General features: G+C 40.5%; 1 protein-coding gene across 4 annotated transcripts in view; it reads right to left on the minus strand.

The window, feature by feature from the left end:
• Positions 1-19,605, minus strand: part of atp8a2 (ATPase phospholipid transporting 8A2) — a 573,039-nt gene that overhangs the window by 318,086 nt on the left and 235,348 nt on the right. For all 4 annotated transcript variants that reach the window (XM_087988186.1, XM_043691978.2, XM_043691979.2 and 1 more), the window contains 4 exons: positions 9,510-9,615; positions 4,232-4,314; positions 3,789-3,838; positions 2,227-2,296 (listed from right to left, as the gene is read on the minus strand). In XM_087988186.1, coding sequence (XP_087844312.1) covers positions 2,227-2,296; positions 3,789-3,838; positions 4,232-4,314; positions 9,510-9,615 — 309 coding nt within the window. The remainder of the gene's footprint in view (positions 1-2,226; positions 2,297-3,788; positions 3,839-4,231; positions 4,315-9,509; positions 9,616-19,605) is intronic.

Consider the following 19,605-nt stretch of genomic DNA (forward strand, 5'->3'; position numbering starts at 1 on the left):
AGTTTCATTCATTCATGCAATTTCATGGAAGTGCTGTTTTGTCAGTTAGATTCTTAAAAGGAAATGGTCCAGTTGGAAGGTACTTATTAATTAGGGAATCTATTCATGTCCAGGAGATGGTTGGTAAGGGCTGATTAATATTATAATATTTCGTGAAGACATGATGGTGAGGATGGTAATGTTCTGTATGTTACACTTATTAAGAGGTAAACACTGCTTGTAGCAAGGGCTGATAAGGTGTGAAAATGCAGTCATGGGTTTGAAAGGGTTGTTTTGATTATAAAGGTTTGTTTTAAATTTGGTCTATCTTATGATAGTAAAATATACTACAGATCTGTGGGTTTTATGAATGAATGAATGAATGAATGAAACCGTGTTACCGTAAATATAGGGTTAGTAAAGGGTTATGAATGAATGAACAGGAATCCGTATTAATGAATGCAGCAAGCTGGTGAGCGAGTTAACAAAGATAACCTATAGCACAATATCGCACAGGGCACTGTGCAAAAATTAGTGGTGGCTTCTCAGGACAGACATAAAGAGAAGTGTTTTCTCTCTCAGAGATTGAGGGACTTTGGAACTGTGCCTCAGAAGGCAGTGGAGGTGAGGTCAATGAATTTTTTTTAAAAGTGGTGGTGGGTAGATTCTTCTTAGGCAAGGGAAACAAAGGAAAGAGTATCGGGAGTAGATGGAAATGTGGTATTTTATACACAAACAAATCAGCTAGGATCTTAGTGAATGGCACACCAGAAGGAGGAGGCAAATGGCCTATGTTTGCTCCCAATCCAGATGTTTCACCATATGGTCACTGCCTGGCACCTGTGTGGCACTAATCAGCCTAAGCTTGGATGATGTCCTGGGTCTTGATATGAATGCTGATTGTTTCAGTATTTGAGTCATGAATGGTGCTGAACATTGTGTAAAGATCAGTGATCATCCCCACTTCTAACTTGAAGATGAAGGAAAAATCATTGATGAAGCAGCTCTAGAAAGGTGTGCCTCAGACATTACCCTGTGGAACTTCTATAATGATGGCCTGGGTCTAAACAATTGATGTCAAAGAGTGTGGTACTGGAAAGGCACAGCCAGTCAGGCAGCATCCTGATGAAGAGCTTATGCTTGAAACGTCGACTCTCCTGCTCCTCGAATGCAGACTGACCGGCTGTACCTTCCCAGCACCACACTCTTCAACTCTGACCTCCAGCATCTGCAGTGCTCATTTTCTCCCTAAATGATTGACCTCCAACAATTACAACCATCTTTTTTGGAGTAGCTATGACTCCAACCAGTGGAGACTACCCCCCCCGATTCCCGTTGATTTCAATGTTGCCAGGTTCCTCGATACTACTCCCCCTTCAATTCATCTTCTTCGCCCATTTGTCTCCTTTGTTTGAACCAAAGCTGTACTGACATCAGGAGCTAAGCAACCTTGGTAAAAATCACCTGATGACTGAAAGGAGACTTATGGGAGAATTGATAGCTGGATCAGATTTGTTTTGGCTTTTTTTTGAAAACAGGATAAATCTGGACAATTTTCCAAATTGTCAGGTAATGCCCATGTTGTAGCTGTATTGGAACAGCATCTAGGTCTGAAGCACAAAATATGCTCAAATGACATCCCAGTTTACATAACTATCTTAGCACCACAGGATAAAATCTTGGGCTCTGTAGAATTTCTCAACCAGGACTCAATGAACTACAACTCCAACCAATTTAATTCAAATGTACAGTATTTACACCAAACACAAATGCTTTGAATTCTCAGTAAAGATTAGATTAGATTCCCTAAAGTATGGAGACAGGCCCTTCAGCCCAAGAAGTTCATACCAACGCTCCAAAGAGTAACCCACCTAGACCCATTCCAATACCCTATATCGACCCCTGACTAATGCATCTAAACTATGGGCAATTTAGCATGGCCAATTCACCTGACCTGCACAGCTTTGGATTGTGGGAAGAAACCAGAGAACCGGGAGGAAACCCACACAGATATAGGGACAGCATGCAAAACTCCAACAGTTGCCCAAGGTGTGAATCAAACCCAGATCCCTGGCACTGTGAGGCAGCAGTGCTAACCATTAAGCCACCGTGCTGCCCCATACATTGTGTAAATACAATATGTTCCAGTAAACATTGACTTTTTAAAAACAAGTAACAGGTTAGTTTTGTACAGTGTTACCAATTTGTACCATTTCCATGCTTAAAAATATTAAACAGAGTACTTACTGCCCCTTTACAATACAGCCGAATCTTTCCTGATGGAATCTTAACAATCACTGACATTCTTTTCCTGGTGCTTTTGGACAGAAAAAAAACCACAAAATAATTATTGACAAAAACTGAGCCTCATGATTCCTTTTTCTCCCAATAATAACTAGCTTGTCCTCATTATTTTGGATTACTAGCTGAAGTTGGAATGGCTACATCACGATTATCAATATTTTATGGTGCATTTTTCATTGGTACAGAGCACATCATTGATGTTGGTCCTCAAAAATATAAAAAGGGAAACATAAATGAAAGCACAGAAATTCTGCTGTTTCTGCACAGAATAAGGAAATTAAGGGTGTGTGCAGGAATATAGAATTGTAGTGCTCCGTGGTTTCCTTTCAAATGCTCACTGTTCCAAGAGAACATTCAAGATCAAAACCAGGGTTTGATATTTCCAATCTGGATTGCACCCCAATTTTCAACCCAGATCAGAATTGAAGTTAGCCAATTGGAGAAATTTTCTAGTTAAACAAATGGGCTCAGAGCCACCCCAGCTGAAGCAGCACAGTCCAGAAATCCACATAGGCAGCAGTGGACAGAAACAGCAGTGAAACTACAACCTGTCATTTGCAGCACTATCTGTCATATTTAAAGGACCTTTTAGCCACATTGACAGCTACTGACAGAGTTAGGCAAGAGTGTAGTGGCAGGTTGGTGGAGGGGCAGACAGCCAAATGAGAAGAGGGTACAGCTGCCACTTGGGGCAGAGTTGGGATAAGTCTGAATGGGATCATGGGGGTGAAGGGCAAATCGTGTCAGATGGGAGCAAGTCAGAGTGATGGGTGTCAGGGATGGGGTCAGTTGTTGGACGCACAGGAGAGTCATCGCAGCAGGTGGAAAGGGAGCCAGATGCCAAGTCGGTGGGGACAGGTGGTTAGGTACAAAGAAGTCAGTGATGAGTTAAGAAATTCATAACTACCAATGAGTGGATTTTAATTCCTCTAACGTCTCTGGGTTAAATATTAATATAAGTAGAAACTCTCAAGTCTCCAACTTTAACTCAGAATTGGGGAGTTTTTCAGAGGGTTCTATATGCCAGATAATTGCCAAAAGGAAATTTCAACTTCCTGGCAATTCTTGCAGTGTCAACTACTATCTGTTGCAAGGTCCAACAAGATGTAACACCAGTAAACGTCTGCAGAAATTATCTTCCTATTGGAAGATTGGGGCTCCGATTTCATAAAACAAGGCTTGCTGTACAATTGAAAAATGTTAACAATTTTTTAAAAACTGACCGTTTAAAAGTTACAACAAAATAAGTGCATCTGCTACAGAGTCACATTTTCTAGTTTCTTAATTAAGAATTTAATTCAAATCTCAACAAATATCTTCTTAATTGATCCAAGTTGCAGTTTTCTTTCCTTCTATACAATCATTATTGCATCCAAGAGTAATTAATTGTGTGAAGGTTTTTGGCACATATGATGCCATTGTCAGGTATGATGTAATTGCAATTCTTGGCCCACGTACTTCAATGTAACTGCAGTTGTGAGGTATTAAATGACAAAAGCACTTACCTGGAAAATTCCAGGACATTAAGCAGCTCGTAGATCTGCTCTTCTCCCATCTACCAATGGAGAAATAAAAGTAAATTATTTCTGTCTAGCTTGCAATTTTAACTTCTCAGATATATATCGCTAGTTCTTGGCTCTATCGCAGTTCTCAGAAAACTAGCAATTGACACACACAAAACACACAGCAAAACCTATAGCATTTCACATATATAATTTCAGAACACTAGAAAATATAGTTTCTCAGTTCTTCAACAACTGAAAATCTTGAAAATACACAAGTATTTCAATCCTGGAAATTACGTACCCCAATAATTAATTAGGAAACATATGATGTCGGACAGGAAATGTCCATCCCACCCCAAAATGTTCAATACAACTGCAACATTAACCTCCAAATGCTGACTGCCATCCAAACTTCACAGAAAACAATTAATATGCTTACTTACAGCTTCTATAATGACAGAATCAGGTGTTCTTCCAGTGAAGATGAATCCAAACTGCTTTGCGGCTTTAACCAATGAGTTTTCATCTGTATAAAAACATATCTGTCAGCAGCCGTGCAAAAAAGCAGGTAAGACTACCACGATGATTAGTCAGTTTATTTGGGAGCACTAGCTTTCGGAGCGCTATTCCTTCACCAGGTAGCTGTGGAGCAGGACCATAAGACGCAGAAGTTATAGCAAACGATTACAGTGTTATACAGCTGAAATGATATATTGAACAAACCTAGATTGCTGTTAAGTCTTTCATCTTTTAGAATGGGTTGGAGGTTTCGGTTCATTAATATGTAAATATCAGAAATTCTTTTCAGTCACATTCTTGAGATAAGTTATGGTTTTATAAAAAAAGGTGACATCTCAGCTCAGACAATGCATTAAAGGTGTGAGGTTAGAGTCTGTCTGTATCCCAAACTTGAGTCAGACTAGTTCTATTTCCAAAGTAGGAATTTATAAAATATTACATGGGTTGACTTCCTGCAGATTGTGTGCTTTTTGAGCAAAATAAAATGTATCTGCAAATATAATTCTGCAAATGCAAATTCACCCCATAGACATATGTGTGTGTGTGCATGCTTATCAGAGAGTGAGTGTGAGCATGTGCACGTGAGTGCACATGTATGCGTTTGCGTGCATGTGATGGAGTATAAGCCTGTGAGAGGGGGTGTGTGGGTGAGTTTGGGATTGTAGGTGTGTGTGTGTGTATGAGAAAGAACATATGCGAGAGGATCTGCATGAGTACATGCATGTGAGAGAGAGTGTATAGTGTCGTGGCGTCACCTGTAGTATGACATGAACCCAAGGACCCAGTTGAGGCCATTCTCTTGGGTTCTGAACTTGGCCGTCAGCCTCTGCTCAGCAACAATGTAGAGTGGCCGAGCAGAGGCTGATAGCCAAGTTCGGAACTTATGAGGATGGCCTCAACCAGGACCTTGCATTCATGTCACGCTACAGGTGACCCCACTACCCTATACACTCCCTCTTACATACATACACACACACTCCACACTCCACACTCCCCCCCCCCCCCCCCCCCCCACTAAAGGCTTATACTCCATCACACACACTTTACCAAGCGTGCGCACACACACACTCACGTACACTTACATGCACACACTCACACACTCCCTCTCTCATGCACCTGTCCATGCATATAAGTTTATGGGGTGAATTTGCATTTGCAGAATTATATTTGCAGATACATTCATATATTCAAAAGTGCACAATCTGCAGGCAGTCAATCCATGTAATATTTTAGAAATTCCTACTTTGGAAATAGAATCAGTCTGACTCTATATTGGAATACAGACAGACTCTAACCTCACACCTTTACTGCACTGGCTGAGCTGTCATTTTTTTTTATAAAACCTCGAGAATGTGACTTAAAAAAATTTCTGAGATTTATATTTTAATAAAGCGAAACCGCCAACCCATTCTAAAAGATGAAAGACTTAACAGCAATCTAGGGTTGTTCAATATATCATTTCAGTTGCATAACACTGTAATCTTTTGCTATAAATTCTGTGCCTTATGATCCTGCTCCACAGCTACCTGAAGAAGAAGCAGTGCTCTGAAAGTTAGCGCTTCCAAATAAACCTGGTGGACTATAACCTTGTGTTATGAGATTTTTAACTTTGCCTACTTCAGTCCAACATTAGCTCCTCCACATCATGACTATAATCAGTAACAGAAAAGTGGCTAATGAACTTTGCTCTGTCTTTGTGTGCTTGTACAATATTGACTGCATTTCCTTGACTTCACCTTCACCTTATCCAGACTTTAATTAGCTTACTGTAGCAATGCTGACCACCAGAACAGAAGGTAAGATGTTGTAGTCTTTCTCCAGAGGTCCTTTCAGACAGGTGCAAAGGTTCCTGCAGCACTGTTCATCACTATTGGGCCATTTTTTTTTCCTGAGGCTTTGGGAAGTAGTTATTACTTAAAGACCACCAAGTATCAAAATATCTGTTAACATACTTCATTGCTGTTCATGGACCTCACTCTGCCCAAACTGGTTGATGACTTGCTCAACCCAGCCACAACATACCACAATGCAGATGTCATTTACTCAATACACTGTGTAACTCATAAAACAAGATTTCTCCAATGTGCTCCTTATTGGCCGTCAGTTTCTACAAACTCTTGATTGGTTCAAAATGTTGCATCATCCAAAATAAACATAAATAACTGAGGATACTGGAAATGGAATCATAGAGTTTTAGAGACATACAGCACAGAAACACACTCTTCGGTCCAACTCATCCATGCCGACCAGATATCCCAACCCAATCTAGTCCCACCTGCCAGCAACTGGCCACTCCATACCCTTTGTATTCATATACCCATCCAGATGCCTTTTAAATGTTGCAATTGTACCAGTCTTCACCACTTCTCATGACAGCTTATTCCATACACGTACCACCCTCTGCGTGAAAAAGTTGCTTCTTTGGTCTCTTTTATATCTTTTCCCTCTCACCCTAAGCCTATGCCCTCTAGTTCCAGACTCCCTGACCCCAGGGAAAAGACTTTGTCTATTTATCCTATCCATGCCCCTCATGATTTTATAAACCTCGATAAGGTCACCCCTCAGCCTCCGACACTCCAGGGAAAACAGTCTATTCAACCTTTCCCCATAGCTCAAATCCTCCAACCCTGGCAACATGCTTATAAATCTTTTCTGAACCCTTTCAAGTTTCACAACATCCTTCCAATAGGAAGGAGACCAGAATTGCATGCAATATTCCAACAGTGGCCTAACCAATGTCCTGTACAGCCGCAACATGACCTCCCAACTCATGTACTCAATACTCTGACCAATAAAGGCAAGCATCCCAAACGCCTTCTTCACTATCCTATCTACCTGTGACTCCACTTTCAAGGAGCTATGAACCTGCACTCCAAGGTCTCTTTGTTCAGCAATACTCCCTAGGACCTTACCATTAAGTATATAAGTCCTGCAAAGATTTGCTTTCCCAAAATGCAGCACCCACATTTATCTAAATTAAACTCCATCTGCCACTTCTCAGCCCATTGGCCCATCTGATCAAGATCTGCTGTACTCTGAAGTAACCTTCTTTGCTGTCCACTACACCTCCAATTTTGGTGTCATCGGCAAACTTACTAACTATACCTCTTATGCTCACATCCAAATCATTTATATAAATGATGAGAAGTAGTGGACCTAGCATTGATCCTTGTGGCACTCCACTGGTCACAGGCCTCCTGTCTGAAAAACAACCCTCCACCACCACTCTCTGTCTTCTACCTTTGAGCCAGTTCTGTATCCAAATGGCCAGTTTTCCCTGTATTCCATGAGATCTAACCTTGCTAACCAGTTTCCCATGGGGAACCTGTCATACACCTTACTGAAGTCCATATAGATCACATCTATCGCTCTGCCCTCATCAATCCTCTTTGCTGCTTCTTCAAAAAACTCAATCAAGTTTGTGAGACATGATTTCCCATGCAAAGAGCCATGTTAACTATCCCTAATCAGTCCTTGCCTTTCCAAATACATGTACATCCTGTCCCTCAGGATTCCCTCCAACAACTTGCCCACTACTGACGTCAGGCTCACTGCTCTGTAGTTCCCTGGCTTTTCCTTACCACCTTTCTTAAATACTGGCACCATGTTAGCCAACCTCCAGTCTTCCGGCACCTCACCTGTGACTATCGATGATACAAATATCTCAGTAAGAGGCCTGGAATCTGAAACAAAATCAAAGGATACTGGAGAACCATTGCACATCTGGCAGCATCTGTTGAGAGTTGACATTTTGAGTCCAGTGATCCCTCATAAAGGCTCAAAATGTTCACTCTTTCTTTGAGTAGATGCTGCCAGACATGTTGAGTTTCTCCAGCACTCTGCTTTTATTTCATTTTCCATAGTTTCTGCCCTCTCTCCTAAATCAAAACAGTTGCTCCAAATCAATTTTTCCTCGCAAGATCATTTTCTATAATGAAGGCATGCTAAACAATTAATTGCATTTACCCTGCATTAATTCATGAGGTTAATGTGAATGACAAACCAGATAATCGAGAAAACAGGGTTCCTAGATCTCCATTTTGCATTAATCTGTGGTTCAAAATGACAGTATCACTGGTATGCTGGAAACATGAGAGACAAGGACAAAAGCATGCCTTAATGTTCCTTTTTTCTCAAGAAACATGCCCAATTTATATCCCAGCATATTGTTTGTGAAGAGAAAATAAATTACTAACATCAACACTCCTATTAAGGAATCAATGAATTACACCCATCTGCTTTGATTTATAATACAATATTTACCTGAGAAGCTGATTTCTGTAATGTCAATACTCATGATCATCAGTTTTGTGAATTGAGCAAATCTAACTGTCGAATGATTGACTGCCAGCTGCCCAAGCATGTGGAAATAACATTTGAATAGACAAATATTTCATTTAAGACTGAATATCTCAGAGGATCTGTTGCCACCCTGAACACAATTGGAGTGATTCAAGATCATTCGGTACAAATGACTATAAATATCAAAAACATTTTAGTGTAAATATATTAAATGTGCAAAGGGTACACAAAGATAAGGTTCCTGCATCTGACGGATTAAAAATTCTCTTGACAGCAATTTCTGCCCGTGATGTATCAAATCCTGTTGCTCAATCAGCATTATATACAACTAATGTTGTGGTTTTGGAATATGAAATAGAGAAATAGCCTGCCATTAATAGCTTCCAGCTAAGTAGTAATGGAGAGGACAGAAAATAATCAAGCACAAGTTAAAACTAATGTTACTATTACCCAAATAAAACAACAAACCTGCACACAATCCCATAATGAGCTTATCCAATGACATCCATGCTTTTGGACAACCATGGAACACTGGCCCAAATCTCCCCTTCACCAAATTATCACAGTAACAAAAGGAACAGAACAAAGAGAATTTCTCTCCTTAATTGGGAACCTATGCATAATTGGAATCCATACTCTCAAGTCAAGACGTTAGAGAAATGTCGTGTTTTTGTGCAAGAGATACACGGAACACAACTGAAGCAAACAATGCACACAATGTAACTTTGAAATAATATTGTAAAAATAATTCTTGTTGAAGAACTTCTTCAGGATTTTCTCTTTTTCTTTAAATTGCACTGAAGTACACCAAAATTATTGGAGTTACTTTTGACAATTGTCGATATTGTGCATTGATTTTGATTATTTGTAGCTTCTCTCCATCATATCCCAGTATCTCACCTGGTGATGAAGCCTGGTAATAAATGTCATTTCCATCTCTCTCAGGAACAACTGTGTGGCAAATTGCCATCATAATGAGAAACTCCCGGATCTCACCAGATGTTGGCTGAAATAAAGCATATATAATCAATGTATATTGCTAACTCAGTAACTATGCTCCTTTTTAATTGTCTTATATTCTCAAACTTATTTACTTGATCACGTACACATTCAAATTTCATACAGTTTAGAGAATCCACAATGCACATGTTTACTGTACAACATAATGCAGTTATAGTGCAATGAGGGGTCTTCATGAACTTACACTATAGTTCCTCTTTTTTTGGTAGCACAGGCAGATGCAACTGCACTCTCACAGCCATAGAGTCATGGAGTAATACAACATGGAAACAGGCCCTTCAGCCCAAACTGGTCATAAAGTCATAGGGCACAGAAACAGACCCTTCGGTCCCTATCAGTCAGTGCTGAACTTAACTCTAGGTAAATTTTTAGTATCAGAGATCCATGGACATTCCCAGCCTATTTGCAAAGTAGCTTACAATATCAAACCCAAGTACTGCAATGGACTGCACCCTCTGAAACATCAAGCCTTTTAATTACTTTTTTTTTGAAGAGGTGACGAAAGTAGTGGACAAGGGGAATGTCGCTGATTATATGCTAAATGTTTGCTAACATTGAAGCTCTGGAATTGATTAGAAAATAGAGTGAATGGAAGGAGACAGAATCAGGACTACAGACAGGTTGTGGCTAGTGGGAACAGATTTTAACTCATCAGGTAGGTACTGAAGTTGGGAAATTTCATGCTGGTGTGTCAGGCAAAGATCTGTATTGCTGCATCAATTAATCACAATATTCATAAATGAATTAAATGATTGGATAGAAAGCAAATTTGCCAGCAACAGATAGAAGATACTGTAAGCCGCATAAAATTACAAAGATACATTAAATTAATGAGCAAAACCATAGCAAGTGAATGTCAATGCAGACAATGTGGTCATCTATTTTAACCTAAAGATTATACAACATCTTTTAAATAGTGAAATCTTGGAAAAACGTGACAGCCCAAATACAAAGATCAGTATAAGGTGATGAATGAATACAGAAACTAATCAAAAAAGGCTAATGGAATGTTGGACATTTTATTTTATGAATTAGAGTACCTGTATGAGGGGCATATGTCTTGGTTTGGATATAAAAAGCCTTGGTTAGACCACACAAAGTGTGACCAGTTCTGAGCATCATATCTTAGGAAGAAAATATTTTCATTGGATGGCGTGAATGACAACTGAATTCCAAAAGTTATAAGGAGAAATTAAACAAGTTTGGATTGTTCCCTCTGGTGTTTAGAAAATTAAGGGGAGTGGTGTTGGAAGTTTCAAGATACTAAGAAGATAGTTTCTCTTTTTCTAAATTATTTTCAGTAGCTGTGAAATTTAGATTAGGTGGTATAGTGTAAAACAATAGATTTAGACCATTCTAGAATGAAATTAGCAAATTAAAATTCATGTTGGATTATTCTGACATTGAAATATTACGCTGTTCCTTTATTGCCTCTCAAGTCAAAAACCTGGAATTCTCTCCCTAATGTCAGTGTGGGTGTATCTACACGAAATGGATTACAGGCAGTTCAATAACATCTTTGCAAGGGGAAGTAGAAATAGACAATAAATGCTCACCCAGGTAGTGAAACCCACATTCCCTGAATCATTTAAAAGACAAGTTGATTTTAAAATTGACTGCACAATTCATTTGGATCGGCTGGTGACAGCCCAATTTAAATAGAATCAAAGTGTCATTCAGCACAGAAACAGACCTTTTGGTCCAACTTGTCTGCGCCGATCAAACATCACAATCTGACCTAGTCCCATTTGCCAGCATTTGGCTCATATCCCTGAAAACTGTTCCTTTCCATTCATTCTCCAGATGCCTTGTAAATGTTGTAATTGTACCCACATCCACCACGTCCTCTAGCAGCTTGTGCTATACACGCACCACCGTGTGCTTGAAAAATCTTTCCCCTCTCACCTTAAACCTATTCCCTCAAATTTTGCTTCACAATCCCCCACCCACCCCACCATCAGAAAAAGGTCTTGGTTATTCACCCTATCCATGCCCCTCATGATTTTATAAACCTCTATAAGGTCACACCTCAACATCCAAAGCTCCAGGGAAAAAGCCCCAGCTATTCATCCTCTCCCCATAACTCAGGCCCTCCAGTCCTGGCAATATCCTTGTAAATCTTTTCTGTACCCTCCCAAATGTAACAACATTCTTCCAATAAGAGGGAGTGTAGAATTGTCAGTAGTATTAGAAACACAGAATCCCTACAGTGTTCAAAGAGGCTACTTGGCCCATCTGGTCCAGACCAACCCTCCAAAGAGCATCCCATTCAAAACTGCCATCTCCCCCACCACCCCACCATGTATTTCCCATGGCTAGCCCACCTTGTCTGTAAACTCCAGGCAATTTCATCATGGCCAATTCTCCAAACCTTCTCATCTTTGAACTGTGGGAAGAAACCAAAGCAAAACCCAAGCAGACCATGGGGAGAATGTGCTAACCCCACACAGACAGTGGCCTGAGAGTGGAATCGAACCTGGGTGCCTGGCACTGTGAGGCTAACCACTGAGCCACAGTGCTGCATATTCTAGAAGTGGCCTTACCAATATCCTATACAGCCGCAACAAGATGGTCCAACTCCTATACTCAATGATCAGACAAATGAAGGCAAACGAGCAAAATGCCTTCTTCACTACCCTGTCTACTTGCAACTCCACTTTCAAGGAAAAATGCACATGCACTCCTTTGGCAACACTCCCCAGAGCCCTAGTGTATAAGTCCAGCCTTGGTTTGCCTTAACAAAATGCAACACCTCACATTTATCTGAAATTAAACTCATTCTGCCACTCCTCGATACACTGGCCCATCTGATCAAGATCCTGTCGTACTCTGAGGTAACCTTCTTCACTGTCCACTACATCACCGATGTTGCTGACATATGCCAACTTATTAACCATGCCTCCTATATTCACATTCAAATCATTTATATAAAAGACAAAAGGCAGTGGAGCTAGCATCAATCCTTTTAACACACTGGTCACAGGCCTCCAGTCTGAAAAGCAACTGTCTACCACCACTTCCTATCTCCTACCTTCAAGACAATTTTGTGTCCAATTGGTTAGCTCCCCCTAGATCCTATGTGCTCTAACCTTACTAAGCAGTCTACCATGCAGAACCTAGGCAAACACTTTGTTGAAGTCCATTAAGGCAACATGTACCACTCTGCCTTCATCCATCTTCTTTGTCACCTCTTCAAAAAAACTCAATCAAGTTAGTGAGACATGATTTCCCAGGCACAAAGCAATGCTGACCATCACTAATCAGTCCTTGCCTTTCTAAATGCACGTAAGTCCTGTCCGTCAGAATCCCCTGCAACAACTTACTCACCACTGATGTAAGGTTCACTGGTCTATAGTTCTCTGCCTTTTCCTTACAGCCTTTCTTAAATAAAGGCACATTAGCCAACCTCCAGTCTTCCACCATCTCACCCATGGCTGTTGATGATACAAGTATCTCAGCAAGAGACCCAGCAATCAATTCCCTAGCTTTCCACAAAATTCTAGGAAACACCTGGTCAGTCCTAGGGATTTATCGACCTTTATGCATTTTAAGACCTCCAGTACCTCCTCTTCTGTAATATGAATTCTTTTCAAGATATCACAATTAATTTCTCCAACTTCCATGTCCTTCCAAATGACGCAAAATACTTGTTTAGTATCTCACCCATCTCTTGTGGTTCCAAACATAGACAGCAACATTGATCTTGAAGAGACCTTTTACCTTCCCTAGTTAAGACAGAACTTACTGAGAAGAACCAAGTTCTAGATGCATCACTTAGGCCATAAATGTATTAATTTAACCTCAGAGTTAAGACGGAAGAAACACTTCCTTTTGAGTTGACCTCCCTGCAGAAATAAAGCATTAGTTAGCAACTGACCCACGTTCCCAAATACTCCTTAATAACCAAGCCAAGAAAAACTTCATTACTGTTTTTTCTGCCATAGGTTAAGCTACTCTTCCATCTTGTTCCCAAATTTTCTTGAAAGCCTTGTGCCTAAAGCTTGCTTTAGCCTTTTAAGACCCATCAGGAGATACCTTTTCTATTCAAAGTTTGTGAGAAGATTTGTAGCTCGGGTGCTCGTTGTTGTGTTTCTGTTCGCCGAACTGGGAATTTGTATTGCAGACATTTCGTCCCCTGTCTAGGTGACATCCTTAGTGCTTGGGAGCCTCCTGTGAAGCGCTTCTGTGATGTTTCCTTTGGCATTTATAGTGATTTGTATCTGCCGCTTCTGGTTTCAGTTCCAGCTGTCCGCTGCAGTGGCCGGTATATTGGGTCCAGGTCGATGTGCTTATTGATTGAATCTGTGGATGAGTGCCATGCTCTAGGAATTCCCTGGCTGTTCTCTGTTTGGCTTGTCCTATAATAGTAGTGTAGTCCCAGTCGAACTCATGTTGCTTGTTATCGGAGTGTGTGGCTACTAAGAATAGCTGGTCATGTCGTTTCATGGCTAGTTGGTGTTCATGGATGCGGATCGTTAGCTGTCTTCCTGTGTTGTGGCCCTTTTGAACAGTGTCTTGATGCAACTTCTTTTGTATTGCATAATATATTCCACTGTCACCACTGGATAGCAAGGCTCAATCAGGAAATTTAGCACAGACATTTTTCAGTGATAAAGGAAAATGTTTACGCGAGGAATGATCATTACTTAAGCACATCAAACTTGAATTAAAAGCAAGCTGACCATGAAGTATAAAAAGCAATGTAAAAGAGAGCTTGAGTAATGATTCTTAAACAAGGTTTAAGGTTAGTAGGGGAAGATTTAAAAGGGAACTAACTTTTTTTTTACGCAGAGGGTGGAGTCTATATGGAATGAGCTGCCAGAGGAAGTGACGGAGGCTCGTTACTATTACAACATTTAAAAGGCATCTGGATAGGTATATGAATATGAAAGGGTTAGAAGAATATGGGCCAAAAATATTGGCAAATGGGACTAGATTAATTTAGGATACCTGGACAACATGAATGAGTTGGATCAAATAGTCTGTTTCCATACTATGGGTCTCGAACTGACTACTGTGACTGTAAGGCAGCATTTACTGTACTGAACAAAATATTCATTTTAAAAGCCTGTGTAAACTTTACAATGATTAAAGGCAGGTTTTTATTGAATATAGGCCCTACTAACCTACTGCAGCACAGTCTTCCAATTTCATGCAACGCAACTACAGGTTGCTTTAAGTTAGGATGTTAATAATTTTATAGCACAGTGAAAACATTTTAACTTCTGGTTGAGCACACGACGGAGCACAGTATGCTAATTAAGACCAACATGTTGTGTCAGGGAAGGACAGTTTGTTCCTGCAGCATCCATTGAATTGAGCAAGCAAACCTATACATCTCCATGTAATACCGAAGGTGCATTTTATTTTAGATTATTCTTAGCTAAAAATCACACAACATCAGGTTATAATCTAACAGGTTTATTTGGAAGTACTAGCTTTTGGAGCGCTGCTCCTTCATCAGCTAACTGTGGAGTAGGTCCATAAGACACACAGTTTATAGCAAAAAAATACAGTACCATGCAACTGAAATGATATATTGAACAAACCTAGACTGCTGTTAAGTCTTTCATCTTTGAGAATGGGTTGCAGGCTTCAGTTCATTAATATGTAAATCCCAGTCTTTGTTTAAGCCACCTTCTCAAGAAAACTTAAGGTTTTATAACAAAAGGCTTCTCAGCTCAGACAATGTGTGTGTGTGTGAGTGTAATGGAATATAAAACAGAGTTTGTCTGTATCCCAATCTTGAATCAGACTGGTTCTATTTCCAAAGTGGAATTTATAAACTATTCCATGGGTTGACTGTCTGCAGATTGTGTGTCTTTTGAGCAAAATAGAATGTATCTGCAAAGTATAATTCACATACAAATTCACCCCATAGACTTGTATGTCTGTGCATGTGTGCGTGTTTAAGAGAGAGCGAGCTTGAGTGTCTGTATGTGAGTGTGAGTGCGAGCGCATGTCAGAGAGTGTGTGTTTGTGTACATATACTTGGTAAAGTGTGTGAGAGAGTATGATGGAGTATAAGCCTGTGAGGAGTGTGCGCAAGGGTGCAGTGTGGAGGGTGTATGTGTGTGTATGACAGAGGGTGTGCACGAGTGTGTGAGTATGTAAGTGCGTGTGTACGTATGAAAGAGACAGTGCATAGGATAGTGGGGTCACCTGTCGTGTGACATGAACCCAAGGTCCCGGTTGAGGCCATTCTCACGGGTGCTGACCTTGGCTATCAGTGTCTGCTCGGCCACTCTGCATTGTTGCATATCCCGAAGTCCGCCTTTGCCGGAGAACACTTCAGTGGTCCAGGACATTCTGCCTTGGATCTTCAGTTGACCATCCTATAAGGCGGACTTCAGGATACGCAACAATGCAGAGTAGCCGAGCAGAGGCTGATAGCTAGGTTCAGCACCCATGAGAATGGCCTCAACTGGGACCTTGGGTTCATGTCACACTACAGGTGACTGCACTACACAAACACACTCACGCAGACTCTCTCATACACACAAACACACACACCCCCCACACACAATCTCACAGTCTTATATTCCATTACACTCACACACACACACTTTACCAAGGATACACACAAACAAACACACACTCTCGCTCTCATGCGTGCAGACACACATATAAGTCTATGGGGTGAATTTGCATTTGCAGAATTAAATTTGCAGATACATTCTATTTTGCTCAAAAGGCGCACAATCTGCAGGTCAATCCATGTAATATTTTAGAAATTCCACTTTGGAAATAGAACCAGTCTGACTCAAGATTGGAATACAGACAGATTCTAATCTCACTTTTAATGCATTGACTGAGCTGAGATGTCACCTTTTTTTTAATAAACCCTAAGCTATCTCGAGAATGTGACTTAAAAGAAGTTCTGGGATTTATGTATTAATGAATTGAAACCTGCAACCCATTCTAAAAGATTAAAGACTTGACAACAACCTAGTTTTGTTCAATACATCATTTCAGTTGCACAACACTGTAATCTTTTGCCATCAATTCTGTGTCTTTTGGTTCTGCTCCACAGCTACTTGGTGAAGGAGCAGTGCTCCAAAAGCTAGTGCTTCCAAATACAGTAAACCTGTTGGACTATAACCTGATGTTGTGTGATTTTTAACTTTGTCTGCCTCCATCCAACACTGGCTCCCTTGCATCAGATTATTCTTGTTCACCATCGAGTGGTTAATTTGGGAACAATCAAGCTGGAGTCTAAATGCAGAAAGGAATGGTGCATGTCATTAAAAGGCAACACAAATAAAAGGATTTACAAATATAGGAAAAACACAAAATAGTGGAAACATCAACCTGAAAGACAAAAACAAATGTATACTACATATAAAAACACCAACAGAATGATAGCGATTTTTCGAAAGTATTATGAAAGCTTCATATTCAAATTTTATGTACACTTGAATTTAAAGGGTCATAGAGGTAGTTGGATATTCTTAAAAATTTCAATGCATAGATAATGGAACTTTTTCAAACAACACTTTCTTGCTAACTACATGATTTCACTTGGACTTGTTTTCTTGAACTCCCTTCAGGGACGATTTGGAGATGCTAGTGTTGGACTGGGGTGTACAAAGTTAAAAATCACAAAACAGGTCTATTTGGAAACACTAGCTTTCGGAGCACTGCTCCTTCATCAGGTGGTTGTGGAGTATAAGATCATAAGACACAAAATTTATAGCAAAAAATTTTCAGTGTAATTTAACTGAAATTTAGACTTGCAGAATTATGTGGGAGATTAGAAATGTTGTTTTTGCAGGTGGGGGAGGGGGTGTAGTGGAGGGAAGGGAAGGGGAACATTATATAAACGGTCACGGAATTCTTGTAGCATGTAGCATACTTAAGGCTAAGAACATAGAGGGCCTTTTAAAGAAAATAGTTTTAAGCTAGGAAATAACTATGAAAGGCTGTAGCTGACCACAAAAAGAAGCAGCAAGGGCATTTCACAATAAAGCTTATAGTATGATAAGAGAAACTGGATAAAAGAACAAGCTGTAACAAACAAGGAACAAAGAATGCAGACAAGGACAGCAGGATGGCCAGATAAGAAAATAACTAACAAGTGAGGTAATCGGCTTATGATAGGATGGGAAAAGGGAGGCGTGATTCCGCAACTTGTAAACTAAATAAGAATGCTAATATGCTCTGTTTTCGTGTGCATTTCTGCTTGATCACAGAAGCGTCCAGTTCTTGCAAGGCTGTAATAAATTTTCCAAGGCTTTGTCTCAGGCTGATTGATTTGTGAGTGAGTTCTGTTTCTCACAATTTGGGGGTTCGTCCGGGATCCAAAACTCCGACCGCTTGACTCTCTTGGGATGACAGGGGAGGTGCACCTTGCCGATTTCGGTGATCTCTGACTCCCTTGCTTGTTGTTCGCGGTTTGGGCGAGTACGATCCGGACTGGGAGACCCTGGAAACAAGGCGGGCAGACATGGCGGGTTCGGTTGGGCAACTCTTGTGCACAAGACCTGGGTAGGGAAAAGTCTTAAAGGATATATCCGGGCGACCGGGGGCAGTGGTATTTGCAGCAGGAATTGCCATGGGACGGGGTGCACCGAAATGACCAGGTAACTCTGTGCACAGACCAAGGGAAGAACAGAGACCTTTTAAGTATTGCCTTGGTGGTCGGGACGTACGACAAGTACGGGGAATTGGCGATAAATAAAATTATGCATATTTTAATGGAAAACAGCCCGTGTCAGAAGGGCTAGTAGCTGAAGGGCTACTGAGGGTGCACTTCGTAACTAACTTATGGCCAGACGTCCAGAAAAATATTCAAAAGCTAGAGGAATTGTTGCGGGAAGCTCAAAGTGTCTGTGTGTCTGTGTCTGTGTGTGTGTATGTATGTATGTATGTATGTATGTATGTATGTATGTATGTATGTATGTGTGTGTGTGAGTGAGTGAGAGAGAGAGAGAAAGAAAAGAGCTGTACAGCAAGTAGAAAGTTTAACCCTTTGTGATTCGGTTTGAATGCACATTTGTTTGTTGGTGATTGAATGTTTGTGTTTTGTTCCCTGGAGCTTGAGATCTGGGACTGTTTTGAATTTGATTGCTACTATGGAAATTTTAACATGATTTCTTTTAAAGTTAAGGATTTTACAGATTATGAAATAAAATGTTAACTCCTGTTCTTTTTACAGGTCATGACTGTCTTACTATCAGTTTCTAACTAATCTCTTTTATCCTTACATAAAAGTGATTTATGGAGAACAGTTGAAGTCTAAAAAAAAACATATAATTGGTCAGATTAATCAGATGAGTAAGGTGTCTAGTCATGACCCTGAAGGGGGGGGGGGGGGTGGAAGAAGGTGACACCAGACCTCGTTAAGATTAATTAAATTAGCAACAATGGGAGGCTCGGCGAGTTGCCTGTGTAACGATCGATCTGTAAATAACGTTAAAGGGGATATATCCCACCTGACAGTTCTTTGGGGAGAATGTTGGGTAATTGGGAACGCAACTCCCGGACGTGGGAGAAAGATAAAGCTACAATGATAAACTATTGTTGTTTTGTCTGGACTAGAGAAAGTATTAAGGCGCCTGGTATTTTTTGGCCCAAATATGGGTCCGATGAAGATTGGCTGTGCCAAGATCTAAATATATACGTAAATCAAAAGAAACATGCAGTCAAGAAAAGTCAGAATATGCGGCTTATTGGATAGGGAGTATGGGAGTAAAATTATGTCCCGTGAATACGGAGGAATCAGGAAAAAGAGAATGAAAAAGGGAAGCCACAATGGGATCCCTTAACGTGTTTGCCACCCCCATATACTAATCCCCGGAACGAGCCTACAGCTCCCGAAGTAGAACAGAGTCCAGACACAGAAAGGGGAACGGACTCTGAACTAAAAGATGCAGAACCTAGGGGGCTCAGAAACACTCGAACCACCACACGTAAAGGAGGGACAGAGATAATGTAAAATGTAAAATTATGTCCCTTACAAGAGTTCCGATTGGGG

Source organism: Chiloscyllium plagiosum, unplaced genomic scaffold, assembly GCF_037043375.1.
Source record: "Chiloscyllium plagiosum isolate Xiang-an unplaced genomic scaffold, Cpla_swu_hap1 HiC_scaffold_6, whole genome shotgun sequence".
Lineage (NCBI taxonomy): Eukaryota > Metazoa > Chordata > Chondrichthyes > Orectolobiformes > Hemiscylliidae > Chiloscyllium > Chiloscyllium plagiosum.